The sequence below is a fragment of the Bombina bombina genome, chromosome 3, assembly GCF_027579735.1.
Source record: "Bombina bombina isolate aBomBom1 chromosome 3, aBomBom1.pri, whole genome shotgun sequence".
NCBI classification, from domain to species: Eukaryota; Metazoa; Chordata; class Amphibia; order Anura; family Bombinatoridae; genus Bombina; species Bombina bombina.
In genome coordinates this window covers 944,604,097-944,625,049 of record NC_069501.1, presented here as the reverse complement: position 1 = coordinate 944,625,049, position 20,953 = coordinate 944,604,097, and the positions used below count along the sequence as shown (strand labels likewise).

General features: G+C 41.1%; 1 protein-coding gene across 1 annotated transcript in view; it reads left to right on the top strand.

Annotated features, from left to right (window-relative positions):
- VWA8 (von Willebrand factor A domain containing 8) overlaps positions 1-20,953 on the top strand; it is a 1,436,595-nt gene that overhangs the window by 699,654 nt on the left and 715,988 nt on the right. Inside the window, exons 25-26 of the mRNA XM_053707969.1 lie at positions 9,498-9,617; positions 20,635-20,840. Of these exons, the coding sequence (XP_053563944.1) occupies positions 9,498-9,617; positions 20,635-20,840 (326 nt within the window). The remainder of the gene's footprint in view (positions 1-9,497; positions 9,618-20,634; positions 20,841-20,953) is intronic.

The following is a 20,953-nucleotide window of genomic DNA, read 5'->3' as shown; positions in this document are numbered from 1 at the left end:
GTTTTGCCTGTCTCTCCAGTCTGCTATTCGTCCATTTGTGGCTCAATGCATGGAGGTGATTGGACTAATGGTTTCCTCCATGGACATCATTCCTTTTGATCGGTTCCATCTAAGACCTCTGCAGCTATGCATGCTCAGTCAATGGAACGGGGACCACTCAGAACTCTCGCAGAAGATCAATTTGGATTCCCCAACAAGAGTCTCACTCTCATGGTGGGTTTCACAGGACCATCTGTCTCGGGGCACATGCTTTCTGAGGCGTTCCTGGGTGATTGTGACCACGGACGCCAGCCTGTTAGGCTGGGGAGCAGTTTTTCTATGCTTTAATAGCTTGGCCTCAACTAACTTTGGTCTGATTTATCAGATTTCAGTCGGACAACATCACTTTGGTGGCCTACATCAATCACCAGGGAGGAACTTAGAGTTCTTTGGCAATGAAGGAGGTGTCTCGCATTCTCCAGTGGGCAGAGTCTCACGATTGCCATCTCTTTGCCATCCACATACCAGGGGTGGACAACTGTACCAACGCATCCCTGTTTCCTCCGTTTGCGTTGCTTCCACGAGTAATTACTTGCATCAAACAGGAGAGAGCTTCTGTGATTCTAATAGCTCCTGCATGGCCTCGCAGGATCTGGTTCGCGGATCTGGTGATGATGTCATCTCTTTGGCCGTGGAGCTTACCTTTCAGGAAGGACCTTCTACTTCAGGGTCCCTTTTTTCATCCAAATCTGGTTTCTCTGAAGCTGACTGCTTGGAGACTGAACGTCTAAGTTTGGCTAGACGTGGCTTCTCTGAGAAAGTCATAGATAATATGCTTCAGGCTTGTAAACCGGTTACTCGCAGAACTTACCATAGGGTATGGTGTAAATACCTTCATTGGTGTGATTCAAAAGTTTTTTCTTGGAACAAAGTAAGGGTTCCTCGAATTATGGCTTTTCTTCAGGAGGGCCTGGAGATGGGTTTGTCAGTCAGTACTTTGAAGGGTCAGATTTCTGCTCTGTCTATTCTTCTGCATAAACATCTGGCAGTTCTGCCAGATGTTCAGTCTTTTGTACAGGCCTTGGTCAGAATTAGGCCTGTGTTTAAATCTGTTGCTCCTCCTTGGAGTCTTAACTTTGTACTTAGAGTTTTGCAGCAGGCTCTGTTTGAGCCGATGCATTCTGTTAGTATTAAATTTCTATATTGGAAGGTTTTGTTTTTTTCTTGCTATTTCTTCTGCTCGCAGACTTTCCGAACTTTTGGCTCTGCAGTGTGATTCCCCTTACCTTGTTTTTCATGCTGAGAAGGCGGTCCTTCGTACTAAGCTGGGGTTTCTCCCTAAAGTAGTGTTGCTTTGCAATATTAATCAGGAAATTATTGTTCCTTCTTTTTGTCCTAACCCTTCTTCCCAGATGGAATGTCTTTTGCATAACTTGGATGTTGTGCGTGCTCTTAAATTTTACCTTCAAGCAACTAAAGATTTTCGGCAGACTTCTGCCCTGTTTATTGTTTTATCTGGTAAGCTTAGGGGTCAGAAGGCCACTTCTTCCACTCTTTTTCTCTGGTTGAGAAGTGTTAACCATTTAGCTTATGAGACAGCTGGACAGCATTCTCCTGAAAGAATTACGGCTCATTCCACTAGAGCTGTTTCATCTTCATGGGGCCACTTGGTCCTCTATTCATACTTTTTCCAAATTCTACAAATTTGATACTTCTGCCTCAGCTGAGGCTTCTTTTGGGTTGTGCCTTAAGTTTTGGTCCGCCTGTCTTGTTCTCCCTCCCTATTCATTCTGTGTCCTCTAGCTTGGGTATTGGTTCCCACAAGTAATTAGAATGTAGAATGTTTTGTGGACTCTCCATGCCATAGGAAAGAAAACAAAATGTATGCTTACTTAATAAATGTATTTATTTCCGGGCATGGAGAGTCCACTACCCACCCTTATTCAAATTAAGACGTCAGTTTTTTTGTCTTGTCCTCAGGCATTTCTATACCCTTGTGTTATCTTCTTTTTCCATTTCCCTTCGGCCGAATGACTGGGGGTTATGGGTAAGGGAAGGGATACTTAACAACTCTGCTGGGGTGCTCTTTGCCTTTTCCTGCTGGCCAGGAGTGAATATCCCATTAGTAATTAGAATGTTTGGTGGACTCTCCATGCCCGGAAAGAAATACATTTATCAGGTAAGCATGAATTTTGTTTTTACCCATTTTTTTTAAAGACAGTTCATCTTTCAAGAATTCTAATAATAACCAAGCTTTCTGTAAAAGGTTTGATTTTTCAGTCCACTCATATTAATTATATTTTGGCTAATCACATTTTTATTGAGTTAGCTCATTATTATTGTTCTCGTTATTGTTCTGTGATACCTTCAGGAATATTTTATGTTTTATTGTAGGAACTATAACCTTCTTCATCTTCATTATTCCCTATAACCTATACAAATACATGATTGATTGTTTCTTGATGTGTCTACCTTTATCTGTTCCTTCAAGATCTGAGGAATATAAGTCCAATTTGATCTACTATTTTCTTAGTTTCAAAACCAAAATAATCATAATGCACATGTAACATTTTTTTTATCAACAGGCCTCTTCAAAATGTATATGATTGGGCATTACATTCAGCTCTACAGACGCATATACAAACTTTCTGTGCACTAACATTTACTATTTTATTACCACATATTTTAGCCTTACATTAGATTTAACAAAATATTTATTTTTTTAGAAGGTGATCAAATAATACCTTTTTTGATAATTGAAAACATCTTTCAGTGGTCAATGTGCAATTTCATAACCATTTTTACTTATATAAACATATTAAATACATATTAAATCTATTTTCTCCAACATTGGTGTGTTCGGTCCACGGCGTCATCCTTACTTGTGGGAATATCTCTTCCCCAACAGGAAATGGCAAAGAGTCCCAGCAAAGCTGGCCATATAGTCCCTCCTAGGCTCCACCCACCCCAGTCATTCTCTTTGCCGTTGCACAGGCAACATCTCCACGGAGATGGTTAAGAGTTTGTGGTGTTTAGTTGTAGTTTTTTATTCTACTATCAAGAGTTTGTTATTTTAAAATAGTGCTGGTATGTACTATTTACTCTGAAACAGAAAGAGATGAAGAATTCTGTTTGTGAGAGGAAGATGATTTTAGCAGACAGTAACTAAAATCCTTTGCTGTTTCCACATAGGACTGTTGAGATGAAGTAACTTCAGTTGGGGGAAACAGTTAGCAGACTTTTCTGCTTAAGGTATGACTAGCCATATTTCTAACAAGACTGTGTAATGCTGGAAGGCTGTCATTTCCCCTCAAGGGGACCGGTAAGCCATTTTCTTAGTCTCAAGCAGAATAAAGGGCTTAATATGGGCTATAAAACTGGTAGACACTTTTATGGGCAAAATCGATTGCTTTATTTGGGCATTTTATACATGTTTATGCTGGTATTTCACACTTATAAACTTGGGGAACGTTTTTTAACGTCAGGCACTATGTTAGACACCTTTTCCAGTCAGGAAGGGCCTTCCCAGTTGTAGGCTGAGCCTCATTTTCGCGCCATTACTGCGCAGTTGTTTTTGAGAGCAAGACATGCAGATGCATGTGTGAGGACCTGAAAATAGTTGGAAAAGTTCCTAGAAGGCGTCATTTGGTATCGTATTCCCCTCTGGGCTTGGTAGAGTCGCAGCAAAGGCTGTAGCTGGGACTGTAGAGGGGTTAAAACTGTAACCAGCTCCGGTTTCGTTATTTTAAGGGTTAAAGCTCTGGAAATTGGTGTGCAATACTTTTAATGCTTTAAGACACTGTGGTGAAATTTTGGTAAATTTTGAACAATTCCTTCATATTTTTTCACATATTCAGTAATAAAGTGTGCTCTGTTTAAAATTTAAAGAGACAGTAACGGTTTTGTTTTAAAACGTTTTTTGTGTTTTACTGACAAGTTTAAGCCTGTTTAACATGTCTGTGCCTTCAGATAAGCTATGTTCTATATGTATGAAAGTCAATGTGTCTCCCCCTTCTAAATTATGTGATAATTGTGCCAAAGCGTCCAAACAAAGTAAGGACAGTACTGTCACAGATAATGAAGTTGCCCAAGATGATTCTTCAGATGAAGGGAGTAGACATGGTTCTACATCATCTCCTTCTGTGTCTACACCAGTTTTGCCCACGCAGGAGGCCCCTAGTACTTCTAGCGCGCCAATGCGTATTACCATGCAACAATTGACGGCTGTAAGGGATAATTCCATAGCAAATATTTTATCCAAAATGCCTGCATATCAGAGAAAGCGCGATTGCTCTGTTTTAAACACTGAAGAGCAGGAGGGCGCTGATGATAATTGTTCTGTCATACCCTCACACCAATCTGAAGGGACCATGAGGGAGGTTTTGTCAGATGGGGAAATTTCAGATTCAGGAAAAATTTCCCAACAGGCTGAACCTGATGTTGTGACATTTAAATTTAAATTAGAACATCTCCGCGCACTGCTTAAGGAGGTGTTATCTACTCTGGATGATTGTGACAACCTGGTCATTCCAGAAAAATTATGCAAGATGGACAAGTTCCTAGAGGTTCCGGTGCACCCCAACGCTTTTCCTATACCCAAGCGGGTGGCGGATATAGTGAATAAGGAATGGGAGAAGCCTGGCATACCTATATTTAAGAAATTATTTCCTATGGTCGATCCCAGAAAGGACTTATGGCAGACAGTCCCTAAGGTCGAGGGGGCAGTTTCTACTCTAAACAAGCGCACTACTATTCCTATCGAGGATAATTGTGCTTTCAAAGATCCTATGGATAAAAAATTGGAGGGTTTGCTTAAAAAGATTTTTGTACAGCAAGGTTACCTTCTTCAACCCATTTCGTGCATTGTTCCTGTCACTACAGCAGCGTGGTTCTGGTTCGAGGAACTAGAAAAGTCGCTCAGTAGAGAGACTCCATATGGACAGAGTTCACGCACTTAAGTTGGCTAACTCTTTTATTTTAGATGCCGCTTTGCAAATAGCTAGATTAGCGGCGAAAAATTCAGGGTTTGCAATTGTGGCGCGCAGAGCGCTTTGGCTAAAGTCTTGGTCAGCGGATGTATCATCCAAGACAAAATTGCTTAATATCCCCTTCAAGGGTAAAACTCTCTTTGGGCCAGAATTGAAAGAGATTATCTCAGACATCACTGGGGGAAAGGGCCACGCCCTCCCACAAGATAGGCCCTTCAAAGCCAAGAATAAGTCTAATTTTCGTTCCTTTCGTAATTTCAGGAACGGACCGGGCTCTAATTCTGCATCCTCTAAGCAAGAGGGTAATACCTCACAGACCAAACCAGCCTGGAAACCGATGCAAGGCTGTAACAAGGGTAAGCAGGCCAAGAAGCCTGCCGCTGCTAACAAAACAGCATGAAGGAGTAGCCCCCGATCCGGGACTGGATCTAGTGGGGGGCAGACTCTCTCTCTTTGCTCAGGCTTGGGCAAGAGATGTTCAGGATCCCTGGAGGCTAGAAATAGTTTCTCAGGGTTATCTTCTGGAATTCAAGGAACTACCCCCAAGGGGAAGGTTCCACATGTCTCACTTATCCTCAAACCAAATAAAGAGACAGGCATTCTTACATTGTGTAGAAGACCTGTTAAAGATGGGAGTGATACACCCAGTTCCAACGGCGGAACAAGGAATGGGTTTTTACTCAAATCTGTTTGTAGTTCCCAAAAAAGAGGGAACTTTCAGACCAATCCTGGATTTAAAGATCCTAAACAAATTTCTCAGAGTACCATTGTTCAAGATGGAAACCATTCGAACGATTCTACCCACAATTCAGGAAGGTCAATTTATGACTACCGTGGATCAAAATGATGCGTATCTACATATCCCTATCCACAAAGAACATCATCAGTTCCTAAGGTTCGCCTTTCTGGACAAACATTACCAGTTTGTGGCCCTCCCATTCGGGTTAGCCACTGATCCAAGGATTTTCACAAAGGTACTCGGATCCCTTCTAGCGGTTCTAAGACCAAGGGGCATTGCAGTAGTACCGTACTTGGACGACATTCTAGTACAAGCGTCGTCTCTTTCAAAGGCAAAGGCTCACTCAGACATCGTTCTGGCCTTTCTCAGATCTCACGGATGGAAGGTGAACATAGAAAAAAGTTCCCTGTCTCCGTCGACAAGAGTTCCCTTCTTGGGAACAATAATAGATTCCTTAGAAATGAGGATTTTCTTGACAAAAGTCAGAAAGTCAAAACTTCTAAACGCTTGTCAAGTTCTTCATTCTATTCCTCGTCCTTCCGTAGCTCAGTGCATGGAAGTAGTAGGATTGATGATTGCAGCAATGGACATAGTTCCTTTTGCGCGAATTCATCTAAGACCATTACAACTGTGCATGCTGAAACAGTGGAATGGGGACTATACAGACTTGTCTCCAGTGATTCAAGTAGATCAGACGACCAGAGACTCACTCCGTTGGTGGCTAACCCAGGATCACCTATCCCAGGGAATGAGCTTCCGCAGTCCAGAGTGGGTCATCGTCACGACCGACGCCAGCCTAGTGGGCTGGGGCACGGTCTGGGAATCCCTGAAAGCTCAGGGACTGTGGTCTCGGGAAGAGTCTCTTCTCCCGATAAACATTCTGGAACTAAGAGCGATATTCAATGCTCTCAGGGCTTGGCCTCAGCTAGCAAAGGCCAGATTCATAAGATTCCAATCAGACAACATGACGACTGTTGCGTATCTCAATCATCAGGGGGGAACAAGGAGTTCCCTGGCGATGAAAGAAGTGACCAAAATCATACAATGGGCGGAGAATCACTCCTGCCACCTATCTGCGATCCACATTCCAGGTGTGGAAAACTGGGAAGCGGATTATTTGAGTCGTCAGACATTCCATCCGGGGGAGTGGGAACTCCACCCGGAGATCTTTGCCCAGTTGACGCAACTATGGGGCATTCCAGATATGGATCTGATGGCGTCCCGTCAGAACTTCAAGGTTCCTTGCTACGGGTCCAGATCCAGGGATCCCAAGGCTACTCTAGTGGATGCACTAGTAGCGCCTTGGACCTTCAACCTAGCTTATGTGTTTCCACCGTTTCCTCTCATTCCCAGGCTGGTAGCCAGGATCAAACAGGAGAGGGCCTCGGTGATCTTGATAGCTCCTGCGTGGCCACGCAGGACTTGGTATGCATACCTGGTGAATATGTCATCGGTTCCACCATGGAAGTTACCTTTGAGACAGGACCTTCTTGTTCAGGGTCCATTCGAACATCCAAATCTGGTCTCCCTCCAGCTGACGGCTTGGAGATTGAATGCTTGATTCTATCAAGGCGTGGGTTTTCAGATTCCGTGATAGATACTCTGGTTCAAGCCAGAAAACCAGTAACTAGAAAGATTTACCATAAAATATGGAAAAGATATATCTGCTGGTGTGAATCCAAGGGATTCCCATGGAATAAGATAAAGATTCCTAGGATTCTTTCCTTTCTACGAGAAGGTTTGGATAAAGGATTATCTGCAAGTTCTCTAAAGGGACAGATTTCTGCTTTATCTGTCCTACTGCACAAACGACTGGCAGTTGTGCCAGATGTTCAAGCATTTGTTCAGGCTTTGGTTCGGATCAAGCCTGTTTACAGACCTTTGACTCCTCCCTGGAGTTTAAATCTAGTTCTTTCAGTTCTTCAAGGGGTTCCGTTTGAACCTTTACATTCCGTAGATATTAAATTGTTATCTTGGAAAGTTTTGTTTTTGGTTGCTATTTCTTCTGCTAGAAGAGTTTCTGAGTTATCTGCTCTACAATGTACTCCACCCTATCTGGTGTTCCATTCAGATAAGGTTGTTTTGCGTACTAAGCCTGGTTTTCTACCAAAGGTTGTTTCCAACAAAAATATTAATCAGGAGATAGTTGTACCTTCTTTGTGTCCGAATCCAGTTTCAAAGAAGGAACGTTTGCTACACAATTTAGATGTAGTCCGTGCTCTAAAATTCTACTTAGAAGCTACGAAAGACTTCAGACAAACTTCTTCTCTGTTTGTCGTCTATTCTGGTAAAAGGAGAGGTCAAAAAGCAACTTCTACCTTTCTTTCTTTTTGGCTTAAAAGCATCATCCGATTGGCTTATGAGACTGCCGGATGGCAGCCTCCTGAAAGAATCACAGCTCACTCCACTAGGGCTGTAGCTTCCACATGGGCCTTCAAGAACGAGGCTTCTGTTGATCAGATATGTAAGGCAGCGACTTGGTCTTCACTGCACACTTTTGCCAAATTTTACAAATTTGATACTTTTGCTTCTTCAGAGGCTATTTTTGGGAGAAAGGTTTTGCAAGCCGTGGTGCCTTCCGTTTAGGTGACCTGATTTGCTCCCTCCCTTCATCCGTGTCCTAAAGCTTTGGTATTGGTTTCCACAAGTAAGGATGACGCCGTGGACCGGACACACCAATGTTGGAGAAAACAGAATTTATGCTTACCTGATAAATTACTTTCTCCAACGGTGTGTCCGGTCCACGGCCCGCCCTGTTTTTTTAATCAGGTCTGATGAATTATTTTCTCTAACTACAGTCACCACGACACCATATGGTTTCTCCTATATTTTCCTCCTGTCCGTCGGTCGAATGACTGGGGTGGGCGGAGCCTAGGAGGGACTATATGGCCAGCTTTGCTGGGACTCTTTGCCATTTCCTGTTGGGGAAGAGATATTCCCACAAGTAAGGATGACGCCGTGGACTGGACACACCGTTGGAGAAAGTAATTTATCAGGTAAGCATAAATTCTGTTATTAAAAAAACGATAAACATTGTATTGTTGTGGGAAAATGTTAGACATACCCTGTCCTGCCTACTCACTGTAACTCTCAGGCTAATTTCCGAAATAAAATACAAAATTCAGTACTATTTGACAGATTAGCAGAAATATTCTGAGTATAATTGTAAACTGTTAAAGTTATGAAGTGCAAAACATAAGTGTAATAAATCTTAAAGGACAAAATCTAAAGTAAATTTAAAATAAAGCACAAACTGCAAATGCAACACAACTCTCATATTATTTAGCACTATATTGTACTGAGCTTTTCTTTCCTTTGCATCCAGAGATGCTGGGAATGCCCCTTAGCAAAATCTTCCTTTCTAGAACCGTGGAAGGGTTCTTGCTGTGCTGGAGGATAATTTTAGATCATCTTATCTGAGCAAAGTCCCTTAACTGGTGTTTGCATGAAAGATTGTGGAGGTGGATGGAGGGTTGGTAAAATGTATTTTAAAATGTTCATTACTTTTTCTCATGACCTTGTAAGTTTTAGTTAGAACATACAATACATTTAACAGAGTATATTAAATACCCTTTAGTTTAATATAAATATATTGTCATTAGTGGTTCTTATAAGTTTTCCATTATGGCATGCATGGTATTTTCATTTTTATCTTGAACAAATTCTATAATATAAAAAATATATTGATCATTGTTAAAGTGTTAATGAAAATTTTGAAATATTATTTTTTCTAATACATTTATATTTAGTTTCTCTGTAACCAGCATAACCAAATATAATTCAATTTCTAGATCCTTCTCGATCAGATGGCAGAGAAAATACGATCGCTATCCATCCAGATTTCAGGATGATTGTTCTAGCAAACAGACCTGGATTTCCTTTCCTGGGAAATGACTTTTTTGGTTCATTGGGTAAGTGATAAATCTTAAAGATATTAAAAACTGCATTCCATTATCTGTATTATTTACAAAAATAATTTTAATACATTTTGTACAATATGATCCTAGTTTTCCAACACATTTTTGAATTAGTGATGTTTATAGACACTTTTTCTCATGCGGATTGTTACCTGGTACGCTGTAACTTGGGACTTTGTTATTCCTTTAGTCATCTGATTTGTATATATAAGAAGTCTCTGGCTATAAAAGTGACAGCAAAATGTATGATTTATATTGATGCTTATGTGTACACATCAGTACTACATATATAAAAAGTAACACATTAGTCCTGGTTACCGTTTTTCAGATTTCTTCTAAATTATAATTAAATAACGTCATCAATCTTTATGTTTAAACAAATAGGTCTAGATTTCAAGTCGCAAAACTATTAGTGCTATTCAGCACTAATAGCGCTCAAGTTAAATCAATAGTGCTCTTATTACAAGTAGTAATTAAGTTTGCTCACGAGCGAAAGCCTCAGGCGCCCAAACATCTGGAGGTTGGATAGCGCTACCGTGCTAACTCCCTTTCCCCATAGAATTTTACGGGGGACTACATACCCGCTTCTGGCTTTTGCTCAAGAACTAACCCGAAGGTGCGCTAAGACAACATTGCTTAGCCGAAGGTGTATTGAGAAATTCTACAAATACCTTTTTCTTTGATAAGGTGGTGCTAGGTCATAACTTCATTACTTCTGGGATTCAACTCCTGGTCACTTGGAGCAGGCAAAGATTCCCAAAACTCCAAGAGTATTCTATCCCTCCCACCTCACCAATGAGCCTATCTAATCTTTTGCCTCCCAGGAGGCAGGTGAAGAATTGAAGTGATACTTTGTTAAGAGGGATTCTCAGACCGATTTGAGGCCCATATTCCCCTCAGAGAGCTGCTAAAGAAAGACAGAGGGGATATTGGAGTATAGGGTAGTGACACAAGTACTCCTGTATAGGAGTAAGTCACGAGCCTGCCATAGGTGTTGCTGGGACTGGTCCCTTAGCCTCCTACTGTTGGGTTGTCGAAATACTCCTTACAGTGATCCTCTGCTGTGACATGCACAGCACTGTATGAGCTATCTACTGGAAGCTGTCATTTCAGCAGTATGTAAGTACAGTGGAGTGGGTGCAGTTTCAGGTAACTTTACATACTGTAGTCTATCGGTGACTCAGGGATAATGTATGTGGTGAATTGAATTGCTGGGTAACCTCTTAGTATTGGATAGTATTCTTTTAATTTGTAGCACTCCTATAATGTTTTTTTATTTTTTTATTTACGTATTTCACACTAATAATAACTTTTATTACTAATTGTTAATTCAGAAAGTGCTCTTTCATAATCTCTTATTTAGGAGTGCTTTGCCTCTTCAACTAAACGCTCTTTTGGCTCCTATAATACTTTCACTAGGGAGCACGCTACTGTGTCCCTCTCAGATACTTTTGGCATTGCGATAGTTAATTATTTTTTTGCACTCTTTTCTGCCCTCTCAGTAAATGTGTGCTGTTGCTGTAAGGGAGGTCTGCTTGATAGAATCTAAGATTAATAAAGTTACCAAACATTTTTTGATAGTAATCTGTTAATTTTTTAATAATTTTTTTTTTAGTCTAGATTTTCAAATATATATATATATATATATATATATATATATATATATATATATATACTAATTTTTGTATTGTGATCTTTGACTAAACTTTATTCATTTTTTGCCACTATGAGGTTCTCCAGTTTTGCCTCTAAAATCTCCTTGATTTCTCTAATTTTACTGTTTAAATCCCTGAATGCTTTTCTACATAAACTTAAAATTGCCTCTTGTGTTTTTAAGTGCTATTAAGTACATGTTTCTGTCTCTTTTTTTATCTGAAGGATACCACTCACAGATTTGCTTTTCTGGACAAACATTTCCAGTTGTAGTTTTACCATTTGGTCTGACTTCAGCTCCCAGAATTTTCACAAAGTTTCTGGCAACCCTCTTGTCTGTAATCAGAGCTCAGGGCATTTCTTTAGCTCCTTACCTGGACAATAAAAGCTTGATTCAAGCTCCGTCTTTACATATAGCAATTTCTCATGCAAACAATCTTTTGTTGTTTTTTTCAGCAACATGGATGGAGAATAAATGTTCTAAAGAGCTCTCTGTCTCCTCAGACCAGGGTGTCCTGGGAGTTGTCATAGACTCAGTCTCAAGAAACATTCCTTAACAGATCAGAGGAAGCTAAATTTACTTGTGCAAAGCTTCAGTCTATTCTCAGTTATATGGCAATACTCTTTATGGAAGTGCAAGCTCTGATGTTTGTTGCTTTAGATGCCATTCTATATGCTTGGTTTCTTATGAGAAAGCTTCAACACGCAAGGTGGTGCAAGGATTACAATTAACTTTCAAAAGGATTCTATTATAAGACAGTCTCTTTCGTGGTGGATAAATAACCAGTCCATATCTCTGGGGGCTTCCTTTCTTTGTGGTTGGGAAGCAGTATAGTGGGTCCAGGAGAGCGCAGGGAGATTGGTCTCCTCAGGAGGCGAGGTTACCAAAGGTGAAGAAATTTGATTTCTTACCAAAGGTGGTTTCTTTGAATAAAATCAATAGAGGAATTGTGGCTCCTTCATTCTTGTCCAAATCCTAAAAATTCTAAAGAATGGCTACAAAAGATTTTAAGCAATCCTCTAGTCTGTTCATTTATTTCTCAGGTCCACAACAGTTAGTTTGGCTTCTTGGTTAAAAATTTTAATATGCAAAGCTGGCAAAGTCTCCTCCAAAGCGTATTGCTGCTTATTCCACTTCCTGGGCATTTTAAAATGAGGCTTCTGTATTTATATATCTATATTTTTAAAATATATTTCTATAGCTATATATCTATATGAATATAGCATTGAAGTTTTAAGGCAATTTTTTTAATTACATGTTTTTTTATTTTCTGCAGTGTAGGATTCCCCCTTACCCTCCAACCTCCCTAATCCCTCTATAAAAGCTCTCTTACTCTCCACCCTCTAACTAGTGCCTTCCATCTTAAGTACTGGCAGCTGTCCTTTTTAAAAAAAAAAAAAAATCTGTAGTGTAGAGGCCCTCCTCAAAGTGATTGTTTAGTAGGGCCCCTTCTCCCCTCTAATGACATATTTTCTGAAGTGTAGCTGATCCCTCCATCCATTAAACCCTTTTCTGCAGTGTAGCGGTCCCACTCGCTCCCTCCTTCTCCCACCCGCTTTCACCCCCTCCAGCGATGGGCCATCTCCCGCCTCCCTTCTGACCCTCCCACGCCATTGATGGTCGGCACCACCACATCCCGATACAGAGAGGGACACAGACTATCTCTCTCTGCATTGGTAATCATCTGCTCTATTACTTCTGCACTGCCCCACTTGTGGGAGCATAGAGAAATAACGCAATCTCATTCCTGCCAGCGAGATTGAGGCAGAAACAGCCCTTAAGGGGTTAAAAGGGTAGGTGTATATATTTGTATGTGTGTATGTATATATGTTTATATATGTGTATCTGTGTATATATATATATATATATATATATATATATATATATATATATATACACATACACACACCTTTGAGATCTTCCTAGTCAAATACCTTCTCATATACCATATCCCTTTTAAACCCTTTTTTCAGTTATTTTAATAATAAACATATATTTTAAATTTAATATGTATAAATATGAGCACAACACTTAACTTTCAACTTATAATATGAGCAATGTTTAAGGCGCACTAAACATTCTCTGGTTATTCAGTTTTACCATGGACTTGGTTATGGTAAAACAAGATTGCGTGCAAATTCTAGGACGGTCCAGCGATATTGGTAGCGCACCCTCCTTGTAATTTAGGCCATATTATGCAAACCTTCTAGGTAAGGATCTTGTATCTCTGCACTAGTCAAAATGTTTATTGCGAATAAAGCAATTAGAAGACATTACATGGCATGAGACTTTGGCCCACATTTATGAACATCCGAACTTGCTTGTTAAAAAGGGAACCTGTCCACTCGTTTGTCGGCAGTAATGTAGCATCCACTTGTATCCTGTATTTCTTATTGCATAAGCAATTGCTTGTGCAACCCTGCCCCATCCTAGATGTTAATCATTCTAGACAGGTCAGTACGGTATGTGTTAACTAACGATTAGTAAGCAGAGGTCTTATCCAAAGACTACGAAGCTGCACCCATAGCTTCATAAACGAAGCACTTTGTATAAATTATTGATGCCCAAAGCCCACACACATTTCGTAGCGTATTCATGTTTCTGAGCAAAATTAAATTACTTTCAGCTCAGAAGCCCTGGTATGATTGTAGCCCGGAATCACTAAATGGGACATTGAACTCAAAATGTAATTCCCCATAATATGTTTCATTAATGAATATAACAATATTGCTGCATACATTCATTATTTATTTTGCTTATTTTTGCTGTAAAATTCCCACCAGAGATTTATGTATTTAAGTATGTTGCAATCTGCCAACTTCATTTGCAGCTTGTTCTAATTGGCCATAGTCAAAGGAGGCAAGATAAACATACTCTTCAGGGTTTTCACATTTGTTTATTTCTGGACTGCTCATAATTTGGAAATCAAAGCAAAATTTGTTGAAACTGAATTATATATTTTTTTTTTTTAAATTGTATGCAGATCTTTTGCAGTGCAGTGCTTAATAAATATTATGCATAAATGGAAAATTGGCCCCTTAAAAGGACATTAAAGTATGTTTCTTCTATAAAGGTAAGACGAGTCCACGGATTCATCCTTTACTTGTGGGATATTATCCTCCTGCTAACAGGAAGTGGCAAAGAGCACCACAGCAGAGCTGTCTATATAGCTCCTCCCTTAGCTCCACCCCCAGTCATTCTCTTTGCCTACTCTAAGTACTAGGAAGGGTAAAGTGAAAGAGGTGATAAAATATTAGTTTTTCATTTCTTCAAGCAAGAGTTTGTTATTTTAAATGGTACCAGTGTGTACTATTTACTCTCAGGCAGCAGATGGATGAAGACTGCTGCCTGGAGGATGATGATCTTAGCATTTGTAACTAAGGTCCATTGCTGTTCTCACAGAGACTGAGGAGTACAGGAAACTTCAGTGTGAGGAACGTTTTCATGCTATGCAGCAGTGAGGTATGTTCAGTCATATTTTTCTGGAGAGACTGTGTATTTCAGAAAGGCTGTCATTATACCCAGGAGGATAAGGGTAAGCAGTAATCCTAGAGCTAATAAGAAGGGCATTACTCAGCTTGCATAAGGGGCCAATTACAAATATGGTTGACACTGACTTGTAAATGTTTGTGGGCAAACGTTTTTATGATCTGGGAGTGCTTTAACGTTTTGTGGGCAATAACGTTTTGGGCAACTTTATTGAGGGCACACATGGCTTAATTTCTGTGTCTCAGAACCCACATGGCTAGTTATAACCGCTCTGGTGCGGTTCTTTGAGGCTGGAGACATCGAGTGAGATGGGCGGGGCCTATTTTCGCGCCTCAGATGCGCAGTTAGTTTCTCTCAGCAAGCTCTAACTCCTGAGGGCCCTGGTGGATGTTTTGAGCCAAATCGAAGCTTTAACCCCACATTTACTATCCTTGAGGGCAGGTAGGGCCACAGCAGGGCTGTGGCAAGGTGCTGAGAGTGTTTTTCCAGATATGGGCCTATTTTCAATCCGGTTTGCACATTAAAGGGTTAATTGTTAAAATACCTTGTGGGGCAATCTTAACTACATATATTGTGTCTGCTTACAAAATTTTAAAAAATTTGGTGCATGTTTAGGCTGTTTTGCAGAACGTGTATGCTTTTTTTCTCTTAAAGGCGCAGTACCGTTTTTTAAGATTGTTATTTTTTTCGCTAAATAAAGTGTTTTCATGCTTGTTTGTAGTCATTACTAGCCTGTTCAACATGTCTAGCATTGAGGAAAGTCAGTGTTCAATATGTTTAGAAGCCATTGTGGAACCTCCACTTAGAATGTGTCCCTCATGCACTGAAAGGTCAATAAATTGTAAAGAACATATTTTAGCTACTAAAAGTATGTCGCAGGATGATTCTCAGTCAGAAGGGAATCAGGTTATGCTATCTAATTCTCTCCAAGTGTCACAACCGTTAACGCCCGCACAAGTGACGCCAAGTACTTCTAGTGCGTCTAATTCTTTCATCCTGCAAGATATGGCCGCAGTTATGAATACTACCCTCACAGAGGTTTTATCTAAGCTGCCTGGGTTGCAGGGGAAGCGCAGTAGTTCTGGTGTGAGAACAAACGCTGAGCCCTCTGACGCTTTATTAGCCATATCCGATGTACCCTCACAATGTTCTGAAGTGAGGGATTTGCTGGCTGAGGGAGAGATTTCTGATTCAGGAAATATGTTCCCTCAGACAGACTCAGATATGACGGCTTTTAAATTTAAACTAGAACACCTCCGCTTATTGCTCAGGGAGGTTTTAGCGTCTCTGGATGATTGTGACCCTATTGTAGTTCCAGAGAAATTGTGTAAAATGGAGAGATTCCTAGAGGTTCCTGCCTACACTGATGTTTTTCCGGTCCCTAAGAGGATTTCGGAAATTGTTACTAAGGAGTGGGATAGACCTGGTATTCCGTTCGCTCCCCCTCCTACTTTTAAGAAAATGATTCCCATATCAGACGCCGTGCGGGACTCGTGGCAGACGGTCCCTAAGGTGGAGGGAGCTATTTCTACCCTGGCTAAGCGTACAACTATACCTATTGAGGACAGTTGTGCTTTCAAAGATCCTATGGATAAAAAATTAGAGGGTCTCCTGAAGAAAATATTTGTTCATCAAGGTTTTCTTCTTCAACCTATAGCGTGCATTGTTCCTGTAACTACTGCAGCGTCCTTTTGGTTCGAGGCTCTGGAAGAGGCTCTTCAGGTTGAGACCCCATTAGATGATATTCTGGATAGAATTAGAGCTCTCAAGCTAGCTAATTCTTTCATTACAGATGCCGCTTTTCAACTGGCTAAATTACCGGCAAAGAATTCAGGTTTTGCCATTTTAGCGCGTAGAGTGTTATGGCTTAAGTCCTGGTCTGCTGATGTGTCATCAAAAGGCTAAGCTTTTAGCCATCCCTTTCAAGGGTAAGACCCTATTCGGGCCTGAACTGAAGGAGATCATTTCAGACATCACTGGAGGGAAAGGACATGCCCTTCCTCAGGATAAGACGAATAAGATGAGGACCAAACAAAATAATTTTCGTTCCTTTCGAAAATTCAAAGGGGGTCCCTCTACCTCTTCCCCTGCCAAAAAGCAAGAGGGGAATTTTGCTTAATCCAAGTCAGTCTGGAGACCTAACAAGACTTGGAACAAGGGTAAACAGGCGAAGAAGCCCGCTGCTGCCACCAAGACAGCATGAAGGGGTAGCCCCCGATCCGGGACTGAATCTAGTAGGGGGCAGACTTTCTCTCTTCGCTCAGGCTTGGGCAAGAGACGTTCAGGACTCCTGGGCTTTAGAAATAGTGACCCAGGGGTATCTTCTAGATTTCAAAGATTCTCCCCCAAGGGGGAGATTCCATCTTTCTCAATTGTCTGTAAACCAGACAAAAAGAGAGGCGTTCTTACGCTGTGTAGAAGACCTATATACCATGGGAGTGATCTGCCCAGTTCCGAAAACAGAACAGGGGCAAGGGTTCTACTCCAATCTGTTTGTGGTTTCCAAAAAAGAGGGAACCTTCAGACCAATTTTGGATCTCAAGATCCTAAACATATTCCTCAGAGTCCCATCCTTCAAGATGGAGACCATTCAGACTATTTTGCCGATGATCCAGGAGGGTCAATATATGACCACAGCGGATTTAAAGGATGCGTATCTACACATTCCTATCCACAAAGATCATCATCAGTTCCTCAGGTTTGCCTTTCTGGACAAGCATTACCAGTTTGTGGCTCTTCCCTTAAGGTTGGCCACGGCTCCCAGAATATTCGCAAAGGTGCTAGGGTCCCTTCTGGCGGTTCTAAGGCCGCGGGGCATAGCTTTGGTGCCTTATCTGGACGATATCTTAATCCAGGCGTCGACTTACCAACTAGCCAAGTCTCACACGGACATCGTGTTGGCTTTTCGAAGATCTCACGGGTGGAAGGTGAACGTAAAAAAGAGTTCACTTATCCCTCTCACAAGAGTTCCATTCCTGGGAACTCTGATAGATTCAGTGGAAATGAAAATTTTTCTGACGGAGGTCAGGATATCAAAAATTTTAGCCATCTGTCGAGCTCTTCATTCCATTCCTCGGCCGTCAGTGGCTCAGTGTATGGAGGTAATCGGCTTAATGGTAGCGGCAATGGACATAGTTCCATTTGCTCGCTTGCATCTCAGACCACTGCAACTATGCATGCTCAGACAGTGGAAGCTGTCAGCTCTAACTCCTAAGGGCCCTGGTGGATGTTTTGAGCCAAATCGAAGCTTTAACCCCACATTTACTATCCCTGAGGGCAGGTAGGATTTATTTCCTCAGATAAATCTGGACCAAGAGACCAGAGACTCTATTCTTTGGTGGTTGTCACAGGATCATCTGTCCAAGGGAATGTGTTTCCGCAGGCCAGGGTGGGTCATAGTGACGACGGACGCCAGCCTATTGGGCTGGGGTGCAGTCTGGAATTCCCTGAAAGCTCAGGGTTTGTGGCCTGAGAACTGAGAGCGATATTCAACGCGCTTCAGGCGTGGCCTCAGCTGGCGTCGGCCAGATTCATAAGATTCCAGTCGGACAATATCACGACTGTAGCATATATCAATCATCAAGGGGGAACAAAGAGTTCTCTAGCGATGATAGAGGTTACCAAAATAATTTGATGGGCAGAGACTCACTCTTGCCAACTATCAGCAATCTATATCCCAGGGGTGGAGAACTGGGAAACGGCTTTTCTAAGTTGTCAGACTTTTCATCTGGGGAGTGGGAACTCCATCCGGAGGTGTTTGCACAATTGATTCAGCAATGGGGCACACCAGAATTGGATCTGATGGCGTCTCGTCAGAACGCCAAACTTCCTTGTTATGGGTCCATGTCAAGGGACCCTCAGGCAGTACTGATAGATGCTCTAGCAGTACCCTGGTCGTTCAACCTGGCGTATGTGTTTCCACCGTTTCCTCTCCTTCCTCGTTTGATTGCCAGAATCAAACAGGAGAGAGCTTCTGTGTTTTTGATAGCACCTGCGTGGCCACGCAGGACTTGGTATGCAGACCTGGTGGACATGTCATCTCTTCCACCATGGACTCTGCCACTGAGACAGGACCTTCTGATTCAAGGTCCGTTCCAGCATCCAAATCTAGTTTCTCTGCGGCTGACTGCTTGGAGATTGAACGCTTGATCTTTTCCAAGCGGGGTTTCTCGGATTCAGTCATAGATACCTTGATTCAGGCTCGAAAGCCTGTCACCAGGAAAATTTATCATAAGATATGGCGTAAATTGGTGCAAATCCAAAGGCTACTCATGGAGTAAGATCAGGATTCCTAGGATTTTGTCCTTTCTCCAAGAAGAATTGGAGAAGGGGCTATCAGCTAGTTCCTTAAAGGGACAGATATGTGCTTTATCAATTCTACTGCACAAACGTCTGGCAGATGTTCCAGACGTTCAGTCGTTCTGTCAGGCTTTAGTTAGAATCAAGCCTGTGTTTAAACCTGTTGCTCCGCCATGGAGTTTGAATTTAGTTCTTAAAGTTCTTCAAGGGGTTCAGTTTGAACCTATGCATTCCATAGATATTAAGCTTCTATCTTGGAAAGTTCTGTTTTTAGTTGCTATCTCTTCGGCTCGAAGAGTTTCTGAACTCTCTGCATTGCAATGTGACTTGCCTTATCTTGTTTTCCATGCTGATAAGGTGGTTTTGCTTACCAAACCTGGATTCCTTCCTAAGGTTGTTACTAATAAGAATATTAATCAGGAAATTGTTGTTCCTTCTCTGTGTCCTAATCCTTAGTCTAAGTAGGAGCGTCTATTGCACAACTTGGATGTGGTTCGTGCTTTAAAGTTTTACTTGCAAGCAACCAAAGATTTCCGTCAAACATCTTCTTTGTTTGTTGTCTATTCTGGAAAACGTAGAGATCAAAAAGCTACGGCTACCTCTCTTGCCTTTTGGCTGAAAAGCATCATCCGTTTGGCATACGAGACTGCTGAACAGCAGCCTCCTGAAAGAATTACAGCTCACTCTTCTAGAGGTGGCTTCCACATGGGCTTTTAAAAATGATGCTTCTGTTGAACAGATTTGTAAAGGCTGCGACTTGGTCTTCGCTTCATCCCTTTTCTAAATTTTACAAATTTGATACCTTTGCTTCTTCGGAGGCTATTTTTGGGAGAAAAGTTCTTCAAGCAGTGGTGCCATCTGTTTAACCATCTGTCTTGTGCCTCCTGTTCATCCGTGTCCTGTAGCTTTGGTATTGTATCCCACAAGTAAAGGATGAATCAGTGGACTCGTCTTACCTTTATAGAAGAAAAGTAAATTGATGCTGACCTGATATATTGATTTCTTCTATGGTAAGACGAGTCCACGGCCCGCCCTGTCATTTTAAGACAGATTATATTTTTTTTATTTAAAAAATGGCCCGTGTACAGGTGCTTTAGGACTAGTACACTTATAATGTACTTAATTTGCTTCCTTCTCTTGGTATCCTTCATTGAAAAATATACTTAGCAAGCTGATTTGTGTAATGTGCAGCAGCTTTTGTTTATGTTTAAATAAGACGGGGTGGGGTGGGGTAAGGGAGAGCCTTAAAGGTAGCCTACACCTTGTCTTTCATATAAGTTGTTTTGAAATAGCATTTATTGAACTGTATTTAAATAAGGAGTCCGCAAAACATACTGAGGAGTCAGATGCACACTTTTGTTTATAAGTTAGACATGGGTGTTTGTATATAGGTTTATGTGCAGTGATAGATACTCTTAAAAGAATAAATGTAAGGATTAAACACTATGTTTATAATTATTTTAGTTTATTGGGAAACAATAAAATTATATGTCAAGAAATATATAGGACATTTAGGACCTCCAGTCTTTCAATCTCTTTACATTAAATCTCATTATTTATATTTTGCAGGCGATATTTTTAGTTGTCACGCAGTAGACAATCCTGTACCACAGTCTGAGCTTGCCATGCTAAGGCAATATGGTCCTGATGTGCCTGATGCGGTGCTTCAGAAACTGGTTGGTGCATTTGGAGAACTAAGAAGCATGGCCGATCAGGGAATTATTACATACCCCTATTCAACTAGAGAAGTTGTCAATATTGTGAAGCATTTACAGGTAAAACATGCTAAATCCAGTACTTAAATGGTTATTTAAATAATTATTATTATTAGCTGTGATTTTACATCCAAAATATTGTGCAAAAACTAAATTTCTGCTTCCTAAAGGGA